The sequence below is a fragment of the Acipenser ruthenus genome, chromosome 17 (genome assembly GCF_902713425.1).
Source record: "Acipenser ruthenus chromosome 17, fAciRut3.2 maternal haplotype, whole genome shotgun sequence".
Classification (NCBI taxonomy): domain Eukaryota; kingdom Metazoa; phylum Chordata; class Actinopteri; order Acipenseriformes; family Acipenseridae; genus Acipenser; species Acipenser ruthenus.
The window spans coordinates 15,222,558-15,248,972 of NC_081205.1; the positions used below are offsets into that span (position 1 = coordinate 15,222,558).

Below are 26,415 nucleotides of genomic sequence, written 5' to 3' on the forward strand. Positions count from 1 at the left end.
GTTTTTTTTTTTTTTTTTTTTTGCTTTTTAAGCAATGGAGTAGTGGTTGCAGCAGTGTGGAGTAGTGGTTAGGGCTCTGGACTCTTGACCGGAGGGTCATGGGTTCAATCCCCGGTGGGGACGCTGCTGCTGTACCCTTGAGCAAGGTACTTTACCTAGATTGCTCCAGTAAAAACCCAACTGTATAAATGGGTAATTGTATGTAAAAATAATGTGATATCTTGTAAGTCACCCTGGATAAGGGCGTCTGCTAAGAAATAAATTATTTATTATTTATTTATTTATTTATTATATTAAAAACAGAAAAAAATCATAAAAGACAACGTAAAGCTCGCTATAGAAGATTGACATTATCACGCAGAACATATAAAGTTATATTGTAAATTCACAGTGGTTTTGCATAAACACTCTTTGACAATAAATAACATGTTTAAATTTAATTTAATTATTGATCTTATTTACAGAAAATTTATGAATTATTGAACTATTGAATTTCATGAACAAAAAATGAAAATGACCAAAAGCAGAATAAAAATATCAATGAACTATTTACATTGAAAGCAGCAGTCTTGCGTGATAGCAAACTTTTCTGTTATTATTAAAACAAGCAAATCTACAAATAATCTCTGGTTTTCAGCTGCTGCAAATCTGTAACTTCCTCTATCTCTCTTCCATTTCAATATAACCAATGTGAATGGCCAAAATGCTTTTGTTTTTTCTTCTTTGGGAAACATGTATTTCTATTCTGGTAGGCTATGAGATAAAGTGACACTTTTATGTTCCTAATGGCAACAGTTTGTTGCTTTTGGATGTTATATTCTCAGCATGTATTTATCAACATTTTAATTTTAAAATCCTCCCACAGAGTTCTTTGTTTGTTTACTGAAATGTTTCTGTTTCGTTACACATTCTTGCACACACACCCCTGGCTCTGGGCAGCTACCATGTCATGCCAGCATCAGGTATGAAAGGATGCTGGCACAGCACGGTGCTTACACGCCAGGGCACGGTATGTTTTTACAAAAATCATGGAAACAATGCAGCACGCTTTCATAACAGTGACAGAACAATGCCAGCATGGTGCTGCAGGTATCATACGGGTAGGCACTATTGGTTACAACACGTGTTCCCTTGCAGGCAGCTGTGCTCAGGATTATCCCAGAGAAAGTGTCCTGAGGGCATCAGATGATTCTTAATGGCTAGGTTTAGGGTTAGGTATTGGGTTTGAGGTTAGGTTTTAGGGCAGGGTTGCTTAAGGTTAGGGTTGGGGTTGGGTAGGGACGGTGGCTTGATTTCGTAGAGTTGCCAAGCTCTAGAAGTGAAAGGTGGGAGTGAATGGCAAATGCCCTATAATCATCTGATGCCCTCAGGACACGAGATATTGTGCTCACAGGAGGAGCCTGTGCTCATACCAGCACTACAAGCAACATGCAGCACACCCGTAGAACTGTAGTCAACGCAACTACACACACAGGCTTGATACAGTCAACTCAACTACACAGACAGGCTTGCGTGCCTCTGGGACCCGTCTTTGACGATGGCAGCGGCAGGTGTTTCACTCAAGCCCGATGCCTCGAGTGCTTGCCTTGCTCCTATCATTATTACCTTTTTGGGGTATATTTTGAACAATGTATATGACTCGGTTTTAAATCAATTTAGATATAACACTTAATAAAGGAATTGTCCCCGGTCGCCCCCTGCAATAAAACCACACAACAATGCCACTATGCAACAACGAAAAGGCTATGAGAGGAAACCGAGCCCCTTCGTTCAGGTAATCATAGCAACTGGCTAGACGCTGCGGGCGGATCCATACATTTTACTGGGTGCACACGTAAACAACTGGTTGTTATACATTTAAAGTACGAAATACACCCTGTATTTTTATTCTACTCAAACATGGTTTTAAAAAAGTATATTTTAAAAAACTAAAGTGTTAATTTCACATATAAATAAATTAACAATCCCGTTTTGGAGTCTCCCCTCGGAGAAATTGGTACGCTCCAGACGTGTAATTTTGTAATTCAGAGGTGTAGTACAGGATTCACATAAACTGTGTGGATTTCAAAGCAGTTTTCAAACTCGGTGCGAACAAGTGGAAAGCAGCACACTGAGTAAAACGACCAAAAATATATGCGGCAAGTACATTGAATGGCGGTAAGTACGACGGTTGTCGTCAGTGGCTGTGACATTCTGTTTTGAACTCGCTGTCTTGGAAACACATCGGGAGAATCTTTACAACAAACACTGCTCGTGTGCAGCCTGGCAGTGATTGATCAGCTTGAGCGCTGAAGTCGCTGTGGTTCTGGACGGTGTCTGTTTATTTGGACCTCTCAAGCGCATGACACTGAGGAGCGTCTCTTTCACAGTGAGTTCATGGTTTAATGTAACTTACATTGGAAATCGCTGTTGTAACCAAACATGCGGCAAAGAACAGGATACACACTACAAACAAATCAAAAACATCAACTGCATTTTACGTTAGCTGTGTTTGGTTAAAAACAAAAAACAAACAAACAAAAAGTCTAGCTGTATATAATATAATACAAACAGAGTATAACGATGCCTACAGACCTATTAAAATGTTCTGAGCGTCCCCTAATCATTGTTATTTTATTTCTCTATTTACTCAGGCAATGCCCACGCCTACAGGCTCTGCCGCAGTTGCAAAGTTTCCGCGGTCCCCCGCCGCTCAATCCCCATGTTCCGAGCGGGCAGAGTCGGGGTACACGGGAGACAGGGCGGCCCACAAGAAGCACGGCACTGGTGTCCAGGTGTGGGCAGACGGGTGCAGATACGAGGGCGAGTTTGTGGACGATCTGAAGCACGATTTCGGGGTGTTCACCTGGGCTAACGGGGAGGTGCTTGTTTGTTTGTTTGTTTTAATAATATTGTATTACAGATGCAGTACAGTTTTCAGCATTATAAATATATAATATGTGTTAAGGAACTTTTACTTGAGTTCAGGATCTGCTCTTCAGTTGTCTGCCCGGTCTGACAGCCGAGGTGTCTTCAAAATTGCAAGCGCCAGCATCATCGTAGTGCTCGACTGTGATGTGCAAACTTAGAACCACTAAGACGGGGCCGTTTTCACTTACAATTATGATCTATTGAAACAGATCTGCTCAAAACCTACTGATATGCATCAGTATCTATGTCATCTGCACATCATATCTGTACTAAAAGAGCAATTTCTAAAGGACTGGGTATAAGGATAAAAATAATCTGTTCTGATGAAATGACTACAAAATCAGATAAAGGAATTAAAAATACATCTTAAGAAAAGAGGATACAAAAACAAATTATTGAGAGAGAATTGAGAAAAGTTGACAAACTCAATAGGAATGAATTACTTGATTAAAGAAAAGTGGAGAGGGTTAAGAGAGACCATTAATAATTACATATTCTAAATTATTACCCAACATTTCAAAAATAGTTTGGAAGCATTTACATATACTTCATAATTCAGAAAAAAATATTTCCAAAAGCACCGATCGTAGCTTTTAGAGGGGATACAAATTTAGCTGACATTTTAGTCCACAGTAAACATAAAGGGGTCATAGATACATTAAGGGACATTGCAACCTGTAAAAGCACATGTAACGTATGCAGATATATTGGTAAAGATGAAAGTGAAATTGCAATAAAGAAAATAAATATTCAGTCTTAAAAAATCATGTAAGGATAGCAACCTTGTATATGGTATATTTTGCATAAAATGTAATAAATAAAATCTGTAATATATATATGTGTGTGTGTGTGTGGAAAGTATAAATTAAATAAACATTGTCAGTATGACAAGACTAGCTACAGCAGACTTACAGGTACCGTGTATTTTAGCATGAGGGTATTTCCATGCCAACTCAGCCAGTGCCGTTGCCCGTCCGTTTCAGATTTTCCTAGAAAAATTCACCTGGGGGTTTTCAGACATCAGAAATGATAGCCATTATTTTTTTTTTTTAAATATATACCTTGCAAAATATACCTTCGACCTGTGACCTTGCAAAGGTCAACCTAAAGTGAGAAAGGGACCTTGACCAGAGAATTGCACCCAGTGTGATTTTAGATGCTACCATCATGTGTAGCACCTCGTTCTACTCGTAATGAATAGGGTTTTTCGGAGAAAAAATACCAGGAGCACCCTACTCACTTCTGGCTAATTGCCAGACGAGGGGTAACAGACGAGTTTTATTCGAACTCCAGCCCAACCCTTTACCCTGTAGGGGATGTAGGCCCTAAAATGTACGTATTGCTGTAAGAACCTTAGGAACCAGTCTTCCAAATTCTGTGAAAAACTTTTGGTTTCAAGTCCCACCACTGGTCATTAAACACCCTTGAAATTAGCATTGTTGCTATTTTTACCAAGTTTAGGCCGTAATAACTTGCGTGGGGGACTCCAAAAATCACCCAAAGATATGTTTGGATAGATGTTAATGAGATCTACAAGCGTCAAGCAAAATATTATGGCATCCGGGGATTTGGGATTTTTAAAGTTGCATTTGTCATGCAGTCGAGCATTGCGTATGGCCGCTTTGAGGTTAAAGTACCACATAGTTCTATCCAAACTGGCTATTTCTTCAATTGTGCATTCGCTGAGGATTGATCGAGTGGAAAAAGTAACAATGTGGGCTTCTAATAGTCCTAGCTTGGAGCTGAGGGGTTATGAACTTGCATATGGGACTTGGGACTTCGTTGTTATGATGACACATTTGAAACTACCAAAACCTTACTTTAGTTGGATTTTAAAAACCAAAAAGTGACATAAAAAAACTTTACTAAGTTGTGGTGCCTACCTAGAGGGATAATTGATTGATTGACAAACCATTTGTGAAAAAGCCACTTGCTGCATTCTCATGCTAACCAATCAGTCAATTTCAGGCACAACTGAAAGTCTTTGGTTTAGGAGGTCTTCGATGACAGAGACAGGTGTATTTAAATGGTGCTGTAAACAGGGAAGATTTTTATTATTTTTTTTAAAGAAAAACTGTGAATTTAGTTTTTAAAACACAACTAAGTAAGGTTTTGGTAGTTTCATATTTTCAAATGTGTCATCGTAACAAAGAAGTCCCAAGTCCCATGCAAGTTCATAACCCCTCAGCTCCAAGCTAGGACCAGTGGAAGCACATACTGTTACTCTTTCCTCTATCAATCCTCAGAGAATGCAAAGTTGAAGAAATAGCCAGTTTGGTTAGGACTATGTGGTATTTTAGCCTCACCAAAGTGGCCATAAGCAATGCTCGAATGCATGACAAATGCAACTTTAAAAATACCCGGATGCCATAATATTTTGCTTGATGCTTGTGGATCCCATTAACATCTATCCAAACATATATTTGGGTGATTTTTGGAGTCCCCCACGCAAGTTATTACGGCCTAAACTTGGTACAAATAGCAAAAATGCTAATTTCAAGGGTGTTTAATGACCAGTGGTGGGACTTGAAACCAAAAGTTTTTCACAGAATTTGGAAGACTGGTTCCTAAGGTTCTTACAGCAATACGTACATTTTAGGGCCTACATCCCCTACAGGGTAAAGGGTTGGGCTGGAGTTCGAATAAAACTCGTCTGTTACCCCTCGTCTGGCAATTAGCCAGAAATGAGTAGGGTGCTCCTGGTATTTTTTCTCCGAAAAACCCTATTCATTACGAGTAGAACGAGGTGCTACACATGATGGTAGCATCTAAAATCACACTGGGTGCAATTCTCTGGTCAAGGTCCCTTTCTCACTTTAGGTTGACCTTTGCAAGGTCACAGGTCGAAGGGGAAATTAAAAATAAATAAATAATGGCTATCATTTCTGAACTCAGCGTGTCAGAAAACCCCCAGGTGAATTTTTCTAGGAAAATCTGAGACGGACGGGCAACCAAATGTCCCTTTTCTGGTTGAGTTGGCGTGGAATAACCCATGAGCATGTCTAAGTGAAACAACATTTAGAAAAAGGAAACAAACTGGAAACTCATCAAGGTCTTGTTTGTAGTATTGAGGATGACTGCAGAAGAATGTAGTTAAGTGTCAACCATTTAACCATGTATTGTTTGAAAATATCTTTGAATTGTTTTTAATCTGAAATGAATAAAATGTGACTTTTCCAGGAGTACAGAGGAGAGTTTTTCAAAGACTATCGCCATGGGAAAGGCACTTACAGCTGGCCAGGGGGCACTCAGTTCACAGGGAAGTTTTACCTGAACCGCAAGGAGGGCTATGGGACCCTGCAGCTGGCAGATAGAACCACTTTCCAGGTAAGTCATCTTCTCACACCCTACAGGGTCCACACCCCCTGGGCATGCTGTGTCAGACTTGTGATTGTATACAGATCATTATGTATGTGTGTGTACAGGTTATGTACAGGCTTGGCCACACTGACGGGAATATTAGGGACCAGAATTCACAATAAGTTTTTCTCCGATTATTTAAACTATATGAAATCTGATATTGCACACTATTCTACAATGCATTGCACATGTACAGTACAGAATAATCAGTGGACTGCAGTGAATTACAAGGTTATAATTTCCATCAAAGCAATGACAGCAGACCCAGTTGTTATTGTTTGTGTTAAAGTGCTTTTTGAATGTTAACAACAGTCAATGGCTGTCTAGTAGCTGTGTGTCTCTGACCCGCAGGGGCTGTACAGAGCTGACGAGCGCTTTGGCCCTGGCGTGATGAGATACCCAGACGGACGGCAGGATGTGGGGCTGTGGCACAGGGAGCTGCTTGTAAAGCTGTGCACCCATCTCCCTGGAGCCTTCACCCTGAGAGACTACCCCGAGCACTGCTGGGGCCTAGGAGAGGAGAGGGAGGAGAGAGAGGAGGCTACTGCACCAGCAGAGCAAGACAAGGACCCCTTCTACTACCGCTACAAGCAGCTACTCCAGGAGCACGATGACTTTGTCCTGCCCCCCGGTATCGCAATGTACTCCACAGATGCAGACCACCTGCCCCAGCCCCACTCGCTCAGGACCCAGCTGGACTCCCGCTTCTCCGGAGGGGAGGAGAGGGGGAGTGGGGGCTCTGGCCAGGCGGAGCAGCAGGGGCTGCCCAAGACTGGCTCCTGCACTCTGATGGCCAGGATACAGGCACACATCCACAAACACAGGTAGGGATTAGTCAGTCAATCAAACAATCTTTATTTTTTCGTGATAAATCGCCTAAAAGCGCTTTACAGATAAAAATAACAAAAATGTATAAGATACAAAACAATTTAGTGAAATAGTGAAAGATAAGATGATGTAATACGCCTTTACATTACATACATTAAAATAATAAAAAGGTCATTTTAATTCTTACTTTAAAAAGCAGTGACAAAAATAAGTAGCATAAAAACATCTAAATAAGTAGTAGTACACATTTTCCCTTTAAAATACATATGCTAAGTTATAAAAATATGTTTTAAAAGCATCAAGAGATGGTGACTCCCTTATAAATCATGGCAGAACAGTCCAAAACAAATGGGACAGTAAAGCTGAACGCTCTTCCACCTGCCTAATTTCTTTGTATCCACTAAATACTGAGTAGACCTTCGTCCTGTGATCTAAGCGAGCAACTTGAGACACAGCACATCTTTTAGATATAAGGGTGCAAGGCCATGTCAAGCTTTATAAGTTAGCAGGACCTTAAAATCAATCCTACACTGCACAGGAAGCCAGTGTAGGCAGCTAACACAGGGGTCATGTGTTCATGCTTCTTTGTTGTTAAAACACAACTTGAAATACCAGCTAAAAGAGCAGTGCAATAATGAATCCTAGATGTTATAAAAGTATGCATCAGTCTCTCACCATCCTGCAGCGAAAGAGAACATCTTAAGCCCGCCGCACACAGCCCGACTCAAGCCGTCCCGACTCATCTCATCTGAGTATGCACGGATTCTGCGATTAGTTTTGCTCAGTTTTGGTTTGACGTCACAGTTCAGTTTTTCCCGACTGGGTATCGCACACTGCTAAGACTGAATTACTGACCACAGCTAGATACCAGTGATTACTATGTATGCAAATTTTATTAATACTGCCCTGTACACATTTTTGTATTAACTTAGCCCATCATAGCGACCCTCACATTATACATGGCATAGTATGCTGATTAGACGGCGGAGACAGCGCAGCGAGGCAACCAAAAGAAGCGCTTAGCCTAATAATTTAGCTATTCACCATTTACACCGTGCAAATGTTTCAGGCAGTGTTTGACTTTTTGTATAGTTTGTCTACTACACTTTAGCCTGTGATAAATAAAATCCAACCTGTTGACTTTTTATTTGACTAGCGTTTTTTTCTCAGCGTGTGGATCTAGGGGCTTTTTGATTTGTGACCTATTGGAGATTGACGCACCGGTTACTTCTGTTTTAGCGCAGTAAGAAAATATAGGCTGCCAGTAGATTGATTGATAATAAAAAGGTAAATTGATCATTTACCTTTGATTAGTAAACGCCTAAAAAAAACTATTCAAATGTGCACATATCTGGTATTTTTGAATTTGGGACACTCGGAGCAATTCAAGACTAATGTATTTTTACCTGTGGAACTAAAGCTGTCAGTATTCCGCCATCTTGTATGACAAGTTACATGACAAGCTACGTCACTTAAACCTGCTTCACCATTGGTTGACACCTTTATGACTAATCGGTCTCACTCAGTCTTGGTCGGCAACCACCGCACACAGACAGACTGATCACATCTGAACGAACATGTTCAATCTTCAAATTTGAAGACATCCCGACTGAAATCTGCATAATCTTGGTTTTAAGGGCATGCACACTGCTACAATTCATCCAGACTCTGTACGGCCAGTTGAGATGAGATGAGTTGGGACGGCTTGAGTCGGGCTGTGTGCGGCGGCTTTAGTTTAGCAAGATTTCTTAAATGAAAAAAAGACACTTTAGTTACATGTGTGGCTTGAACGAAAGATCAGAAATGACCCTCTGTGTCGGGGTGCCCACCCCTGTGTGTATTTTGTGTTTTATGTTGTATGTGGATGTTATACGTATGTATGTAGTGGTGCACGGAGTGTGGGTTATGTAACACAGGTGATTTAAAATGTATATTTGTATTTAGGCACAGGGATTGCACACACTTCACGTGCAGATTGAAGTGTGTATGTGTATGCAGGCATGGAGAGTGCACAATCACTTCACATGCAGACTGTGCCAAGATTCAATTGAACGATTGATTAGGGAACGATTGATTAGTGAACGAGTCCCGGTACAGCTGCATAAAACAGTTGAGTGCTTCACGCACACGGGAGAGAGAGTCTGGAGGTAAAAATAATAAACATAATAACAATTGCTACTCATGCTGAAACAGTTCAGCACGATACTTGTTTGTGTCATTGTTTTGAGTATGTCTGTTTGTGCCGTTTTCTTTTGCAAAGTGTTTTGTTTTGTTTAGTGTTTTTATTTCTTAGTAAAAGTCGCGCATCAGTGCTTTCATTACCACAGTCCTGAGTTACTTCTTCCTGGTCTGACGTCACCACACGAGCCATCGTGTCACATCCCCTCATTTCTCATTTCAGCCTTGAGCTCAAAGGAGAAACTACCACAAGAATCTGATAGATGTATATTAGGGGTGTAGTGTGCCAGTGTCACACAAAGGACATATGCTAGTGGGAAGCGGATATGAGGTTTGGTGGTAGGAAGTACATTTAGATAGTGTGTGAGATCTAACTATGGAAGCACTGTAACAACGAGAGAGCAAAATAAAGTACATTTAAAACACTTCCCCGAGTCCGAAGAACATTACATTGGCGACGGGTATTTGGGGACTTCATCCACTTAACATAGACGGGTGAGTTTTGAACCCCAATACCGTCAAATAAAACAAAGGAATAAAGGAGACGCAAAACCAGCTGCAGTGATAACATGGCGAAAGCATTGAGCCTACCTCCTCCCACTCCGTTTGATGCATCAGTTGACCTCACCAGTGTCGGTTTGAGATGGGATGATGGTTGAACAGTTTTAAAGTATTTCTAGTTGCTTCGGGAATTACAGACGCGTCTCAGCAATGCGCATTGCTGTTGCATGTAGGAGGGGCGGAACTCCAGGCTATTTTTGCAACGTTAGATGCGACGGGGGAAGATGAAGATTATGATTTGGCAGTGCAAAAGTGACGGATTACTTTACACCGCGGAAGAATATCCCCTATGAGAGACATTTGTTTAGACAAGCAGAACAAGCACAGGGGGAGACAGTGGATTCATTCGTGAGCAGACTGAAGCAGCTAGCCAAGTCATGTGATTTTTGAACACTCAGAGAGGATTTCATACGCGATCAAGTGATTGACAAATGCATTTCCACTGCGCTGCATAGGAGGCTGCTGTGTGAAAAGGATCTCACTCTCAGAAGTTTGCAGGATATTGCTAGGTCCATGGAAGATGCTGACCAGCAGGCTGCTAAAATGGAGAAATTGTCTATTAATACAATTCAAAATGCAAGAACAAAGAAAATCCCTAATTTCATCTGACAAAAAGCACATGAAAAGAACAAATTATTCACAATTCACAAAAAGACAACCTGCAAATACTGTGCCAGGTATGTGCTTTTATCGCTATGCCGTGCATGTACAATCACAAAAGGAAAACATTGCCGTTCCTGTGGTAAAGAAGGTCATTTCGCCATAGCATGCAGAACAAAAAACAAACTTAAAGTAAATCAAGTCACAAGTGCACTTGTCACACCCACAAGCGCCATTTTAAGCCAGAAACAGATGGATGGTTCATTCAGGCCCGTGTATTATATCAGTCGAGCGTTAACAGAGCGGCGGTACTCTCAGACTGAGAGAGAGGCACTGGCCATAGTCTGGGCATGCTAAAAGTTCCATGTGCTCCTGTACAGGAAGGATTTTGTGATGATAACGGATCACAAGCCGCTGGAGACCATTTACTCTCCTAAGTCCAAGCCCCCAGCTAGGATAGAAAGGTGGGCATTGCGTTTGCAACCTTACCGGTTTAAAGTTATATACAAGTTGGGACAACAAAATGCAGCTGACTCGCTGTCCAGACTAACTCTTATCCACCTGCACCCCCACAGCTTGCTGAAGATCTTGTCAAAGCATGCTGTCCCTCACGCATTCGCACCAAAATGGCTAATGACACAACCTTGGCTGTCTTACGGAAAAGCATCAAGGACGGCAATTGGGACTCCTGTGAATCCAGCTATAAGCGTATCAAAGACGAGCTATCTGTGGTTGGACGGATCGTACTGCGCGGGAGCCGCATTGTAATGCTGGTGGCGGCACGACGGCAGACCCTGTTATTGGCCCATGAAGCACATCAGGGGATTGTGAAGACTAAACAGCGGCTGTGTGAGAAGTGTGGTGGCCAGGATCGACAGGACGCCAAACAGCTTGTCAGAGCATGTCGGGCATGTCAGCTGGTGGGAGAACCGTCAAAACCTGAGCCAACAATCAGAACGGAACTGCCTGCTAAACCTTGGCAAGTACTCGCCACAGACCTGTGCGGCCCATTCCCTTCAGGGGAGTATCTCCTTATCACGGTCGACTATTATTCATGGTGGATGGATGTTGGAATTTTGACACGCATTATGGCATCCAACATCATACATAGTCTTCAGCAAACGTTTGCCACGCACGGTCTCCCTGAAACCATTGTTTCTGATAACTGCGTTCAGTTCATATAAAGTGAGTTTCAGGATTTCTTGAAAGAGAACGGTATTCACCATCGCCATGTCACACCTTACTGGCCTCGAGCCAACGGCGAGGTGGAGAGACAGAAAAGGACTCTCTCCAAGGCTATTTGGACTGCACACGCTGAAGGTAAAGACTGGTGCAAAGAGCTCCTTAAGTTTCTCATGGCGTATAGGAGCACACCACATTCAGTGACAGGTCGAAGCCCAGCTGAACTCCTATTCAATAGGCAACTGAGAACAAAATTGCCAGAGCTTCCTGTTTCACCGGGGTCACGCACGGAGGTGCCGCCTGATCACCACGATGGGCGTGTAAGACTTGCTGACGCCACCAACAAGGAAAAAGGCAGGGAGCACGCCATGCAACACCATGGGGCAGCACACAGTGTCATCAAGTTGCTACAGCAACCTAAACACAACAAGCTGTCCAGTACATTTGAATCCGAACCGTACATTGTTTTTGAAAGGAAAGGGAACTGTGTCGTTCTGGGAAGACAGGGGAAGCAGATTCAGCTTAACGTGTCTCATGTCAAGCAGTGGGTTGAAACTCTGTTACGCCGAGAAACACACAGAAAAGATTATGTCGCTTTTTGGGACAGACCAGATGAGCATGGTCAGGAGGGATAAACCGCTGAGATAGCTGGCCAGCAAGAACCTCGACCCAGCTGGGTCAGACACCCTCCAGCCCAGCTGAAAGATTATGTTCGTTAGGCATGAACCATAAGGAGCAGAATAATCTTTGTCTAGGTGGCAGGGCAGTCTACCCTTAGTCTGTGAGACTGTGTTTATTATTAGTGTCAGTTGATGCTGCTAAGGTGTTTAGTTGTCAGACATGTGTTTGCAGTGTAACACCAGTAGAGTTCAATTCTGTTTTTTTAAAAAAAGAAAGCACTTTAGAATTTCAGAAGGCATTATTTTTTAATTAAAACAAACTGTGTTAAGCCTAAAGTTAGCACACTAATCTTGTTTGAAAAATCTAATAAGAGGAGGGATGTAGTGGATGACACTTATGCTAGTGGGAAGCGGATATGAGGTTTGTGAGATATAACTATGAAAGCACTGTAGCAACGAGAGAGCAAAATAAAGCACGTTTAAAACACTTCCCCGAGTCCGAAGTACATTACAAGGGGTACACCGATAATCAATAGCCTATCAGCATGGCACCTATATAAGGGAAAAAACACAATCGGCTATCATCAGTTTTTGTTATTTTAGCCGATTAATGTACACTGATATTAATGCTTGAATTTCTTCCAGCACAGAATTTAATGTTTGGTCAGGCGCGCTTATGACACAAGAACAGGGACACTCCTTTTCCCAGTGCTGTGTAACATGCGACCAAAATGCAGGAAATATGCCTCAAAAGAGCAGTGTTTGGATTTTTTTAAAATATCTCTAGACAACAATAGGATAGCGAGTTGTGTGCAGCAGAACAGATCTGATGCTACATTAAATCCAACGATGAACTGCGAGTAGAATATTATTCTGATGCTTCAAAAAAAAAAAGAAAAAATAGGTTGAATCCTAAAGAACATTGATAGTTTAAGTTTCACTGAAAAACACTTTTTTAAAACCAAGACTACACAAGCAACGACAACAATCTCCCTAACTTCCAAGGAGTTGTGGGCTATCTTCCAAGGAGTTGTAGGCAGCATTTTGAAGCTGGAATCGATTACTGTGCCGTCTTGTTTAGTAACAAATTCAAGTTTGACTGAATTTTGTAACCGGATATTTTCATGACATCTTTTTGTTTTTGTAAATGAACAATTTAAGTTAAATTCAAGCAGTGTATGCTTAAAATAAGAATGTAATGAACATTGTTGTAGTTGACATTGTGTAGGCTAATTTTCTTTTCTACTGTACAGTATAGGTCGAAGTTATAATATGCAATGTTTGACAACAAGTGGCTATAAAAAATGTCACATTATATATATTTTTTCAACAGGTTTTTTTACTAGTACAAATGCAAAGTGTTATTTTTGTGTGACTTATAAAACAAATGTATAAATTGCTGACAAGCACACAATATAATACTTTGTTATTCTTTGTATTCATTTTCTGAAGTAAATGCAACAAGTAAAAAATACCTTTTAATTTTTGTCATAAATTCAACAAGCAAACGATATCTGTTAATTTTTTAACATTTATAATTATAAAACAGTTTAAATATAGGCCTGTGGCAGTGTGCCCCGCCCCTGTGTGTATTTTGGGTTTTATGTTGTATGTGGTGTGTTTTATGTTGTCAGTTATATGTGGATATGGTGGTGCATGGGATATAAATGGGTCTGTGTAGCATGAGTGATTTAAAATGTATATTTGTAATATGTATTTAGGCACAGGGATTGCACAATCACTTCACGTGCAGATAAAGTATGTAATAGTATGTGAGCACGGGGAATGCACAAATTAGTTCATGTGCTGGGATTCAAATGAATGATTAATTAGTAATTGAATCCTGACACAGCTGTATATATATAGATGCACGTTTCACTCACTCGGGGTTGTGTGTTCGAGAGTGGAGAACGGGAGAGAAAGAGAGAAGGGGGGCCAGCACGATACTTGTTTGTGTAGCATTCCTCCACCGTTTGTCATAAGAACATAAGAAGAACATAAGAACATAAGAAAGTTTACAAACGAGAGGAGGCCATTCAGCCCATCTTGCTTGTTTGGTTGTTAGTAGCTTATTGATCCCAGAATCTCATCAAGCAGCTTCTTGAAGGATCCTAGGGTGTCAGCTTCAACAACATTACTGGGGAGTTGGTTCCATACCCTCACAATTCTCTGTGTGAAAAAATGCCTCCTATTTTTTCTGTTGTGAATGCCCCTTTATCTAATCTCCATTTGTGACCCCTGGTCTGTTTCTTTTTTCAGGTCAAAAAAGTCCCCTGGGTCGACATTGTCTATACCTTTTAGGATTTTGAATGCTTGAATCAGATCACTGTGTAGTCTTCTTTGTTCAAGACTGAATAGATTCAATTCTTTTAGCCTTTATGCATACGACATGCCTTTTAAACCCGAGATAATTCTGGTTGCTCTTCTTTGCACTCTTTCTAGAGCAGCAATATCCTTTTTGTAACGAGGTGACCAGAACATTCTAGGTGAGGTCTTACTAATGCATTGTAAAGTTTTAACATACTTCCCTTGATTTAAATTCAACACTTCTCACACTATACCCAAGCATCTTGTTGGCCTTTTTTATAGCTTCCCCACAATGTCTAGATGAAGACATTTCTGAGTCAACATAAAATCCTAGGTCTTTTTCATAGTTCCCTTCTTCAATTTCATTATCTCCCATATGATATTTATAATGCACATTTTTATTGCCTGCGTGCAGTACTTTACACTTTTCTCTATTAAATTTCATTTGCCATGTGTCTGCCCAGTTCTGAATGCTGTCTAGATCATTTTGAATGACCTTTGCTGCTGCAGCAGTGTTTGCCACTCCTCCTATTTTTGTGTCGTCTGCATATTTAACAAGTTTGCTTACTATACCAGAATCTAAATCATTAATGTAGATTAGGAATAGCAGAGGACCTAATACTGATCCCTGGGGTACACCACTGGTTACCTCGCTCCATTTTGAGGTTTCTCCTCTAATCAGTACTTTCTGTTTTCTACATGTTAATCCATGTGCATGCATTTCCTTGAATCCCTGCTGCGTTCAGTTTGAGAATTAATCTTTTATGCAGGACTTTGTCAAAAGCTTTCTGGAAATCTAAATAAACCATGTCGTATGCTTTGCAATTATCCATTGTCAATGTTGCATCGTCAGAAAAATCAAGCAGGTTAGTTAGACATGATCTCCCTTTCCTAAAACCATGCTGACTGTCTCCCAGGATATTGTTACCATATAGGTAATTTTCCATTTTGGATCTTATTATAGTTTCTATAAGTTTACATATTATAGAAGTCAGGCTTATTGGTCTGTAGTTACCTGGTTCGGTTTTGACTCCCTTTTTATGGATCGGTATTACGTTTTTTTTCTTCGTCTATGATTTTGCCATTTGTGTCTCTTAGACATTTAACCTCCTTTTTGAATGTTCTCTTGCTGTTAAAATATTGGAAAAACATTTTGGAATTGGTTTTAGCCCCCTTAGCAATATTGATTTCTATCTCTCTCTTGGCCTTTCTAACTTCCTTTTTGACTTGTGTTTGTAGTTCCAAGTACTCTTTTTGTGTACTTTGTTTCTGGTCCCTTTTAAACGCTCTGTAAAGTGCCTTTTTTCGCTGTATTTTTTTTTATTGATCTATTAAACCATTTTGGCCATTTTGTTTTAGATTTAGATTTGTCTACCTTTGGGATGTAATTGTTTTGCGCCTCTAGTACTACATTTTTTAAAAATAGTCATTCTTTTTCTGTGGATGTTTTCTCTATTTTACTCCAATCTACTTCTGTTAGTCTCTGTTTCATACCTTCATAGTTTGCTTTTCTAAAATTGTAAACCTTAGCTTTAGTCATTACTTTTTGGGTTTTAAAAATCACTTCAAATGAGACCATGTTGTGGTCTGAGTTTGCCAATGGCTCTCTGACCTCTGTTTTAGTTATTCTGTCTTCGTTATTTGAAAAGACTAAATGTTTGTTTATTTTGGCCACCGCGCCGTTTGTTTTGTTCAGTGTTTTGTTTTCTGTTTAAACCTTTTATTTGCAATAAACTGGCACAAGCAAGCGCATTCACCGTTTTACCTCACAGTACTGTGTGTTTCTTCTGGGTCTGACGTCACCGGTCAAGCTATGCTGTGACATATGGTGTCCTGCGTGGGATAAACCACAGCCTCCAGAGTCAGACCAGGGAAGGACTGCGTTTTTTTCTTTTATTTTTTTAAAGTGTTTTTTTTCTTTTTTTTTTTTTTTTTTGTTTGGATTAAAAAAAAGGAGGGGGGACATGACTGGTCCGGGATGCCATGCCTGCACCGTCTAGGGCTGCCGAGCCTGCAACACCTAGGGCTGCCGAGCCTGCACCGTCTAGGGCTGCCGAGCCTGCAACACCTAGGGCTGCCGAGCCTGCACCGCCTAGGGCTGCCGAGCCTGCACCGTCTAGGGCTGCCGAGCCTGCACCGCCTAGGGCTGCCGAGCCACCATCGCCATCGCCTGGGGATGACAGCTCGCCATTGCCTGGGGATGCCAGTTCGTCATCGCCCGGGGATACCTCCAAGACACCGCCCGGGATGCCTGTTCGCCATCGCCTGGGGATGCCTGTGCGCTATTGCCAGGAGATCCTTGCCCTGGAAATCGTTTGCTGCTAACCAGTACTGTGTGTTTCTTCCGGGTGTGACGTCACCGCTCAAGCCATGCTGTGACAAGGCCCTATATCTTATCTTTCTTTATTTATTTCATTTATATAGCACCTTATGTCATAGACCCCAAGCTGCTTTACAGGAAATATAAAAAAATCTAACATTAAAAAACCATCAAAAACATAATACACACAGCATAATAAAACATAAAAAATTGATAATAGCATAAGAAAGACTATAATAAAAAGACTATTTTAAATAAGTAAATAATTTCCAGTCATGTATATTGAAAAAATAATAAAATAGTAATAATGGATATCAATAATAGAAAGACTATAATAAAAAGGCCTGTGTATATAAATAGGTCTTCAATCTTGACATAAACAGCAAGACTCCTACCTTCTCTGACAAAAAAAGGCAGAGCGTTCCATAATGTAGGAGCCTCATAAGAAAAGTCCCTCCCATTCTGTTTGTATTTACCCTTAGAATAACCAAGAGCCCTGCATCCTGAGATCTAAGATTCCGTTAAGGAATGTATGGGATCAACAGCTCTTGTAAATAACTGGGTGCTAATCCATTAAGGGCTTTCTAAGCTAAAAATGTAATCTTAAAATCAATTCAAAACTGCACAGGAAACCAGTGTAAGAGGCCAAGACAGGAGTAACATGTTCACCATTTCTGGTTTTAGTTAGAATTCTTGCAGCAGCATTCTGAATAAGCTGCAAGCGAGATACCAAATACTTTGAAATCCCAGAAAAAAGTGCATTACAATAGTTGATTCTCGATGAAACAAAGGCATGCATTAGCCTCTCGGCATCAGATACAGAAATAATAGATCTATGTTTAGCTATATTTCTCAAATGATAAAAAGATGCTTTAGTAATTTTCCTAATATGGGACTCAAATGATAGAACAGGATAAAAAATGACCCCAAATTTTTTGCTTCACGTTTTAGTTCTGAGGAAAGGCTGCTAAGATCTATTTTATATAAATTAACATTTATTCTGACTACCTGTTCTAGTAGTTTACCTGCACTGTCTATTTATTATCGGCATCAGCCGATATCGGTAGATAACCATCGGCTATCGGTATCGGCCAAGAAAAGCTTTATCGGTGCACCCATAAATTATATTATTTAGTTGATTCTATGATCCCAAAAGCCTCTGTTCATTCTGAGTTTAACATTAAAATATTTTTTGACATCTATTGCTTAATGTCAGCAAGACAGGTAGCTGAGGTGTCACCTGGTTTCAGAGATAAATATACTCTTCAAAAAAAGAAGCGCATAAGTGTTTTAAATGTACTTTTATAGCATTAGTATGGCAGTTTCAACCGAAATCAGTAACGGGTATGCCCACCATTGGCATCGATGACGGCCTGACATCTCTTGGATCGAATCAGAGCCTGGATAACACGCTGGGGAATGGCAAACCACTCTTGCTCAAATGCCTGGAAAAGTCCTTGTAACGTCTGTGGCTCTGGGTGACGTTGTCGCACGCGTTGATCAAGCTCATCCCACAAATGCTCAGTGGGGTTCAGATCTGGTGATTGAGATGGCCAGGGAAGCGCTTGAACATTGTTCTGAGTGAGGAAAGCTGTGGTGGCCTGGGCTGTGTGCGGTTATGCATTGTCATGCTGAAAAATGAAGTTATGATGGTTCATGAATGGGATCACATGAGGCCATATGATCTCGGGACAATAGCGCTGAGCTGTCAGGTTGCCTTGAACATGAACAAGGTTGGTTCTGCCACTGTCTAAGATTGCCGCCCACACCATGACGCTCCCACCATCAAATCTGTCAACCTGTCGCACAAAATTGGCCTCAAAACGTTCATGACGTCACCTGTATACCTGGGCTCTTCCATCTGCACGTCGAAGTAGAAATCTGGATTCATCACTGAACACCACATTTCTCCATCTTTGTATGGGCCATACTCTGTGATTATGACACCACTGAAGTCGTTGTCGACGATGTTGCGGCTTAAAAATCACTCCTCTAACTGGCCTTCTTGCTCGGATACCTGCCTTCCGTAGGCGGTTTCTGACAGTCTGGTCGGAAATTCTATGCATTCCTGGTACTGCAGATGTTGTAGAGGTTGCAGTGGTGAACCTGTCACGTAAATGACAAATCTGCCTTAGGCTGCCGTCGTCACACGTGGTCTACCGTTCCTTGGGCAGTCAAGTGTTGTTCCACGTTGCTGGTATCGGTGCCAAAGTCGTCCTATAGTGCTCTGGGAAACATTCAGACGCCGTGCCACGGTGGACTGAGATTCGCCAGCTTCCAAATGTCCAATAGCATTATTCTGTTGAGCCTCGGTAAGTCTAGGCATAACGTCAAATGTGTCTACAGCGAACACCAATAAGACATGCAAGCTGAGAACCCTCCACTCTCGGCATGTTGCACGTGCTGTGAATGCACGCGAATATTGCAAGTCTGAAGCAAATGTTGTTAATTTTGGGAATATTCACTTGTTGTCGTTTTGGCGCATGTCATGCGTTTTCGATCCTGACAATGTGACACTCTGTCGACCCAGGGGACTTTTTTGACCTGAAAAAAGAAACAAGGACCAGGGGTCACAAATGGAGATTAGATAAAGGGGCATTCAGAATAGAAAATAGGAGGCACTTTTTTACACAGAGAATTGTGAGGGTCTGGAACCAACTCCCCAGTAATGTTGTTGAAGCTGACACCCTGGGATCCTTCAAGAAGCTGCTTGATGAGATTCTGGGATCAATAAGCTACTAACAACCAAACGAGCAAGATGGGCTGAATGGCCTCCTCTCATTTGGAAACTTTCTTATGTTCTTATGTTCATTAATATTACCTCATGTCTACGGACAATATCGCCCACGGGTAGCGTATACAAGGAAAACAAAATTGGACCAAGAACGGAACCCTGCGGGACACCACATGTAACTTCAGATAAAAAAGAGGGTTCTGACTCAATTGTAGCAAATTGAAACCAAACCAAGACAGGACACAACCTGACAATCCCACTAGACTCCCAAGATGATCAATCACAATAGGATGATCAATACAGTCGAATGCTGCACTGTGATCTCAAAGTATAAGAACTGAGGGTGAGCCCATATCAGAAGAGAACAGCACATCATTTACCACTCTGAGAAGTGCAGTTTCACTACTATGACCAGGGCAGGAGCCTGACTCAGATTAATCATATATATTATGTACGGCCAGAAATGTATTAAGTTGATTAGCGACTACTCTCTCTAAAACTTTGGATAAAAAGGGAAGATAAAAAATAGGCCTAGAATTGTTAAGAACTTTTGGATCCACAGTAATGGTCCAATCCATGGTTTTACTACAGCAACCTTAAAGGAGTCACGAACAATACCAGATGAAAGGGTACTATTGATACTACTTAAAACTGTGGTATGAATCCAAGAGAATACTTCTGTTAACAGTTTAGTAGGAATAGGGTCTAAAGCACATGTAGGCATCTTCATAACTGGATTAGTTCGAGTTAGCTGATTAATAAAGGAAAAAGATCCAAAGGTTTGTTTTGCTGTAGCAAGACCCAAGGTGGGAGTTTTGTCAATGTTATTAGATGGCATATCTAAACTGAATGTACTGCTTGATATCTGATTTCTTCTATCAGTGATTTTCTTGTTAAAATGATTCATAAAATCATCACAGCTTGCTGATGATAAATTATTTAAAGCAGGCTGCCTTTAAAATACTGTAATAAGACTTCTAGTCGAAAGGTTTGTCATAGGATTTGAAAAGTGCGATGAACCTCACTAAGGACGTGCTTTAGCAGATGTTATCGAGTGTACTAGAAAGTGGGAGTATTTGGAGGCTGTGTGTCTGCCTGTTACCTGCTACTGTAGCTCTGGTTTTCTATTTGCAGTGGTAGCAGGGTGCATGTCACTGACAGACTGCCTGTGCTGTGTTGTTCTCCCCAGTCAGGGTGCGGAGGGGCTGGGCTGGGATGTGGGCTCCGTTTTGTCGGCAGATCGCTCTGTGTTTGGACCCCCCGGCCCGCTGGAGCTCCAGGCTCAGCAGCTGATTGAAGATGCAAGACAGGGGAACTACCAGAGCATCTACAGGAGCCTGCGGGATGGGCTGGTACACCCCGACCTCTCTGACGCATCAGGGAACTCTACTCTCATGACCGCCGCGGTAAGAGAGGGAGCCGAGAGAGAGGAGAAGCACACACACACACACACACACACACACACAACCGACCGCACCAACACATCAGGACATGATCGTCATCACTGCCATGGTAAAAGAGGGAGCCAAGAGAGGAGGAACACATATACACACACAGAGACACACACACTGAGACACACACAGACACACACACAGAATAACACACAGACACACAACACTACAGGAGGAAAGAGGAGGAAGCAATGTGAGAACTTAGTGTAGTACCAGAAGTCTGTTTTAAAATGAAAACACACTTGTGGTATAACACGTGTTTCTTTAAAAACTGCATATTTAAGACCTGTGTAGCCAATGGAGATGCAACATGGCTAAGATGTATGGAATCCCTTGTTAGCTGCAGTTACTTTAAACTGACTCTAGGGGCGTTGTTTCAATACAGGATTTGGGATTGATTCTAATGCATGTCCCTACATTGTGTGGAACAGTGTGGTTCTTGTGGTTCTGTAGGTACAGGAGCCTATCAGCTCTGAGCACGGAGCCAGTTCCACTCACAGCGCCGCGTCTCTTCCAGGTCCATGGCCATAACGATGTGATCAACATCCTTCTAGACAATGGTGCTGATGTGGATAAGCTGAACGATGAGGGCATGTCTGTGCTGTCTGCCTGCCACGTCCTATACTACACACCACAGAGTTTCCATGGCAAGATGGCCAAAGGGACCCAGGGCACAGCACAAGTGAGTCGGACAGGCCAGTCCATCCAGACACAGCAGGGCCTTCATTTAGGAGTGAGAGGATGGGTTCATTTCTGCTTGCCTTCATGAACGGGGGAATGTTTGGAACCAATCAGAAAACACATCACGAGAAGCACTTCCTGTCTGTGTGTAAGACTGACCGTGCAAAGTATCTAATTGAATAGATAATGACAGGGAATAAACACTGAGTATGAAAAGCAACCGGGCTGCACTGTACCCTTACTACTAAGCAGACCCTAAGGTTAACTACTATATTAGGAGATCAAAATTCTTAACGTGTAACACTGGACTAACATTTAAATATATTAACACCATTTGAGAACATTTAATATTATTCAAGAGGCAAAACAATTCACGAAAGCCTTCAAATCCAGCTGAAAGCTAGGAGGCTGTGTAGTCCAGTGGTTAAAGAAAAGGGCTTATAACCAGGAGGTTCAAATCCCACCACAGCCACTGACTCATTGTGTGACCTTGAGCAAGTCACTTAACCTCCTTGTGCTCCGTCTTTCGGGTGAGACGTATTTGTAAGTGACTCCACACACACACCCTAGTCTCTGTAAGTCGCCTTGGATAAAAGCGTCTGCTAAATAAACAAATAATAATAATAATAATAATAATATTGAAACCTAATACATGCGTTGACAAAACTGCATTATTAAAAAGCAACAAGACATGTTTTTCATGATAACATTTCTCCAGATTGAACAATAAAAGCTGTAGCGAGTGAAATGACCACAGTGCTCTATGAAAGCTCATAACAAGTCTAATGTATGGAAAGGAAAGTATGTAAAAGTAATTTAAAATGCATGAATTAACTTCATCAGATCAAGCTCCGCATCTGCTTAGCAACCAGGCTTAGGAACAGTGCGACTGTCGTTGGATTTGAGTGAATGCAATATTCCAAAATGAGATCCAGTAAATAAAAAAAAATCACTCAACAGCACTTGTTGTATAAACAGTAATACTGATAGCTCTGGGTTTGTATTTCCAGTATCAAGTTTATTGGAAAGAAAGCTGAGCTCATTCTTTTACATTCAGCAGCTTTCATGGTGTGTGTGTGTGTGTGTGTGTGTGTGTGTGTGTGTGTGTGTGCATATGTGAGTGTGTGTGTGTTTGTGTGTGTGTGTGCATATGTGAGTGTGTGTGTGTGTGTGTATGTGCGTGTGAGTGTGCATCTGAGTGTATGTGTGCATATTCATCTGAGTGCGTGCGTGTGTGTGTAGAAAAGATTTTTGAAATAGATTGCATGGCAGTCTTGATTAAGGAATACAACACTCTGCTTTGTTTGTCAGTAAATAATTCACCCCAATATTAAAGAGTGATCGAGCTGAAGGCAGTTTTTATCTGGTTGCTAGGCATCCCAGCCCTTCACACTCTTGTTTGATAAATTTATCGTGTTCCCCCCAGAAAAAGCTAAATTGCACCATAAAGTATGTTTGGCAGAAAGTAATTGCATAACTATTTCCAAACTGACGAACTTGGTGAGGTGTATAATATATAATGCACTTTTGATTTGGATTGTAACCCGTTACAAAAGCTAGTGACATCTTTGGAGTAAAAAATATTTTTTTTTTCTTATCTCCCCTTATGATGTTGCAGTCCGTAACCAAAGCAGAAGAGATGGCTGAGCCAGCACCATCTGAGAGGCAAACAGGGGGCACCCAGCGCCGTAGCATCCTGGTGCGGGACGGGCGAGTCAAGCTCGGCAACGTCATGTGGCAAGACTCCCTCCCCCTGGCCGAGGAGGACAGTGAGAGCGAGGAGAAGGAATGGCTGAAGGCAGGAGGGCTGGTGGGGGAGCAGGGGCAGGAGCAGGAGCAGGAGCAGGAGGAGAGGGACAGAGAAGAGTTTGACTCAGCCCGCAGTATGCACTCCTACACTGTGGAAGCTTCTGAGAGAGCCCTGCAGAGCACAGGAGAAGCACTGAGCCACAACACGCAGCTCCGACCCAGCTCATCCCAGGAGACTGTGCACAGGATAGCCCAGCTCAAGGCAGAGTGAGTCCACACACTCATACCTTCCCATTTTATTGCATTCATTTTTCATTTGTGAAAGGTTTTGTTAGTTCACATTTTAGAATGTTTGCAGTGATTGGTTCAGGGTTCTTGCTCTAATTTTGATGATTCTGATTTTATTTAATCTGTCCTTACCTGGCCTTGAGCTTCTCCGGAGAATCTTAAGTGACAGCACTCAACAAACTTTCTCATTCCAATAATATCATGAAACAGTGTGACTTTTGAGTGTATATGAAACGGAATGACTGGGAGGTGGGACATTTGTTTCTCCTTTTATCCCAATAAGATGCCTTACTTACCAAATAACTTTGTATCCCAATTAATGATCAAGCCATCTCACTAGTGCAATGGTACCCCAGAATATTTCTTTTTACGAATGTATAATGTACACCAGTGGCAGCTGGTGGCCAGAAATAATGGGGAGGCAGAAAAAAGGCAGAGGGCTTGGGGTCCCCTAAAGATGCTACATAAAACAACATGGCCATATATTGCAGTATTTATCTAAGGTACAATGTTGTAGACTCATGAATCTTCACACAGTAGTGGAAGCCTATGGGAATTAATGTATGCTCTATTAAAAAATTATCTTGACCTTTGACCTCATTAAGATCAAATGTAGAACTAGCTTTTAACTCCTTACAGAGTGTAGATAGGGTCATGGTTACTATAGAACACATATATGAACCCACATATGCTCTATAAAAAAGCAAAATTTCCTTGCCCGTGACCTCTGACCTCTCCTAAACGTCAAATAAAAAAACTAGCTTATAACTGCTTAGAGAGTGCAGGTAGGGTCATGGTGGATTTTTCACAAATTTTGGCCAATTTAAAAAAATCTTCTCTGAAACCACTTATTATAGAAATGTGAAACTTGGGGTACAGACTACCCTTATGCTCTATGTTTAGGTTTGTTCAAGAGAAATTTGTTGGTCACATGGTTCAGCAGCCATGTTGGATTTTTCAAGAATTTTGGACAATTTAAAAAAATCTTCTCAGAAACCGCGTATGGTAGAGATGTGAAACTTGGGGCACATACAGTGCCTTGCGAAAGTATTCGGCCCCCTTGAACTTTGCGACCTTTTGCCACATTTCAGGCTTCAAACATAAAGATATGAAACTGTAAGTTTTTGTGAAGAATCAACAACAAGTGGGACACAATCATGAAGTGGAACGAAATTTATTGGATATTTCAAACTTTTTTAACAAATAAAAAACTGAAAAATTGGGCGTGCAAAATTATTCAGCCCCCTTAAGTTAATACTTTGTAGCGCCACCTTTTGCTGCGATTACAGCTGTAAGTCGCTTGGGGTATGTCTCTATCAGTTTTGCACATCGAGAGACTGAAATTTTTGCCCATTCCTCCTTGCAAAACAGCTCGAGCTCAGTGAGGTTGGATGGAGAGCATTTGTGAACAGCAGTTTTCTGTTCTTTCCACAGATTCTCGATTGGATTCAGGTCTGGACTTTGACTTGGCCATTCCAACACCTGGATATGTTTATTTGTGAACCATTCCATTGTAGATTTTGCTTTATGTTTTGGATCATTGTCTTGTTGGAAGACAAATCTCCGTCCCAGTCTCAGGTCTTTTGCAGACTCCATCAGGTTTTCTTCCAGAATGGTCCTGTATTTGGCTCCATCCATCTTCCCATCAATTTTAACCACCTTCCCTGTCCCTGCTGAAGAAAAGCAGGCCCAAACCATGATGCTGCCACCACCATGTTTGACAGTGGGGATGGTGTGTTCAGGGTGATGAGCTGTGTTGCTTTTACGCCAAACATAACGTTTTGCATTGTTGCCAAAAAGTTCGATTTTGGTTTCATCTGACCAGAGCACCTTCTTCCACATGTTTGGTGTGTCTCCCAGGTGGCTTGTGGCAAACTGTAAACGACACTTTTTATGGATATCTTTAAGAAATGGCTTTCTTCTTGCCACTCTTCCATAAAGGCCAGATTTGTGCAGTATACGACTGATTGTTGTCCTATGGACAGAGTCTCCCACCTCAGCTGTAGATCTCTGCAGTTCATCCAGAGTGATCATGGGCCTCTTGGCTGCATCTCTGATCAGTCTTCTCCTTGTATGAGCTGAAAGTTTAGAGGGACGGCCAGGTCTTGGTAGATTTGCAGTGGTCTGATACTCCTTCCATTTCAATATTATCGCTTGCACAGTGCTCCTTGGGATGTTTAAAGCTTGGGAAATCTTTTTGTATCCAAATCCGGCTTTAAACTTCTCCACAACAGTATTTCGGACCTGCCTGGTGTGTTCCTTGTTCTTCATGATGCTCTCTGCGCTTTAAACGGACCTCTGAGACTATCACAGTGCAGGTGCATTTATACGGAGACTTGATTACACACAGGTGGATTCTATTTATCATCATTAGTCATTTAGGTCAACATTGGATCATTCAGAGATCCTCACTGAACTTCTGGAGAGAGTTTGCTGCACTGAAAGTAAAGGGGCTGAATAATTTTGCACGCCCAATTTTTCAGTTTTTTATTTGTTAAAAAAGTTTGAAATATCCAATAAATTTCGTTCCACTTCATGATTGTGTCCCACTTGTTGTTGATTCTTCACAAAAAATTACAGTTTCATATCTTTATGTTTGAAGCCTGAAATGTGGCAAAAGGTCGCAAAGTTCAAGGGGGCCGAATA

The 26,415-nt window shown here is 41.5% G+C and overlaps 1 protein-coding gene across 1 annotated transcript in view; it reads left to right on the forward strand.

Annotated features, from left to right (window-relative positions):
- Nucleotides 1-1,939: 1,939 nt before the first annotated feature.
- ankmy1 (ankyrin repeat and MYND domain containing 1) overlaps nt 1,940-26,415 on the forward strand; it is a 121,138-nt gene continuing 96,662 nt past the window's right edge. The window contains exons 1-7 of the mRNA XM_034038718.3: nt 1,940-2,368; nt 2,634-2,861; nt 6,091-6,237; nt 6,622-7,094; nt 20,790-21,006; nt 21,569-21,733; nt 23,351-23,748. Of these exons, the coding sequence (XP_033894609.2) occupies nt 2,342-2,368; nt 2,634-2,861; nt 6,091-6,237; nt 6,622-7,094; nt 20,790-21,006; nt 21,569-21,733; nt 23,351-23,748 (1,655 nt within the window). The 5' untranslated portion in view covers nt 1,940-2,341. The remainder of the gene's footprint in view (nt 2,369-2,633; nt 2,862-6,090; nt 6,238-6,621; nt 7,095-20,789; nt 21,007-21,568; nt 21,734-23,350; nt 23,749-26,415) is intronic.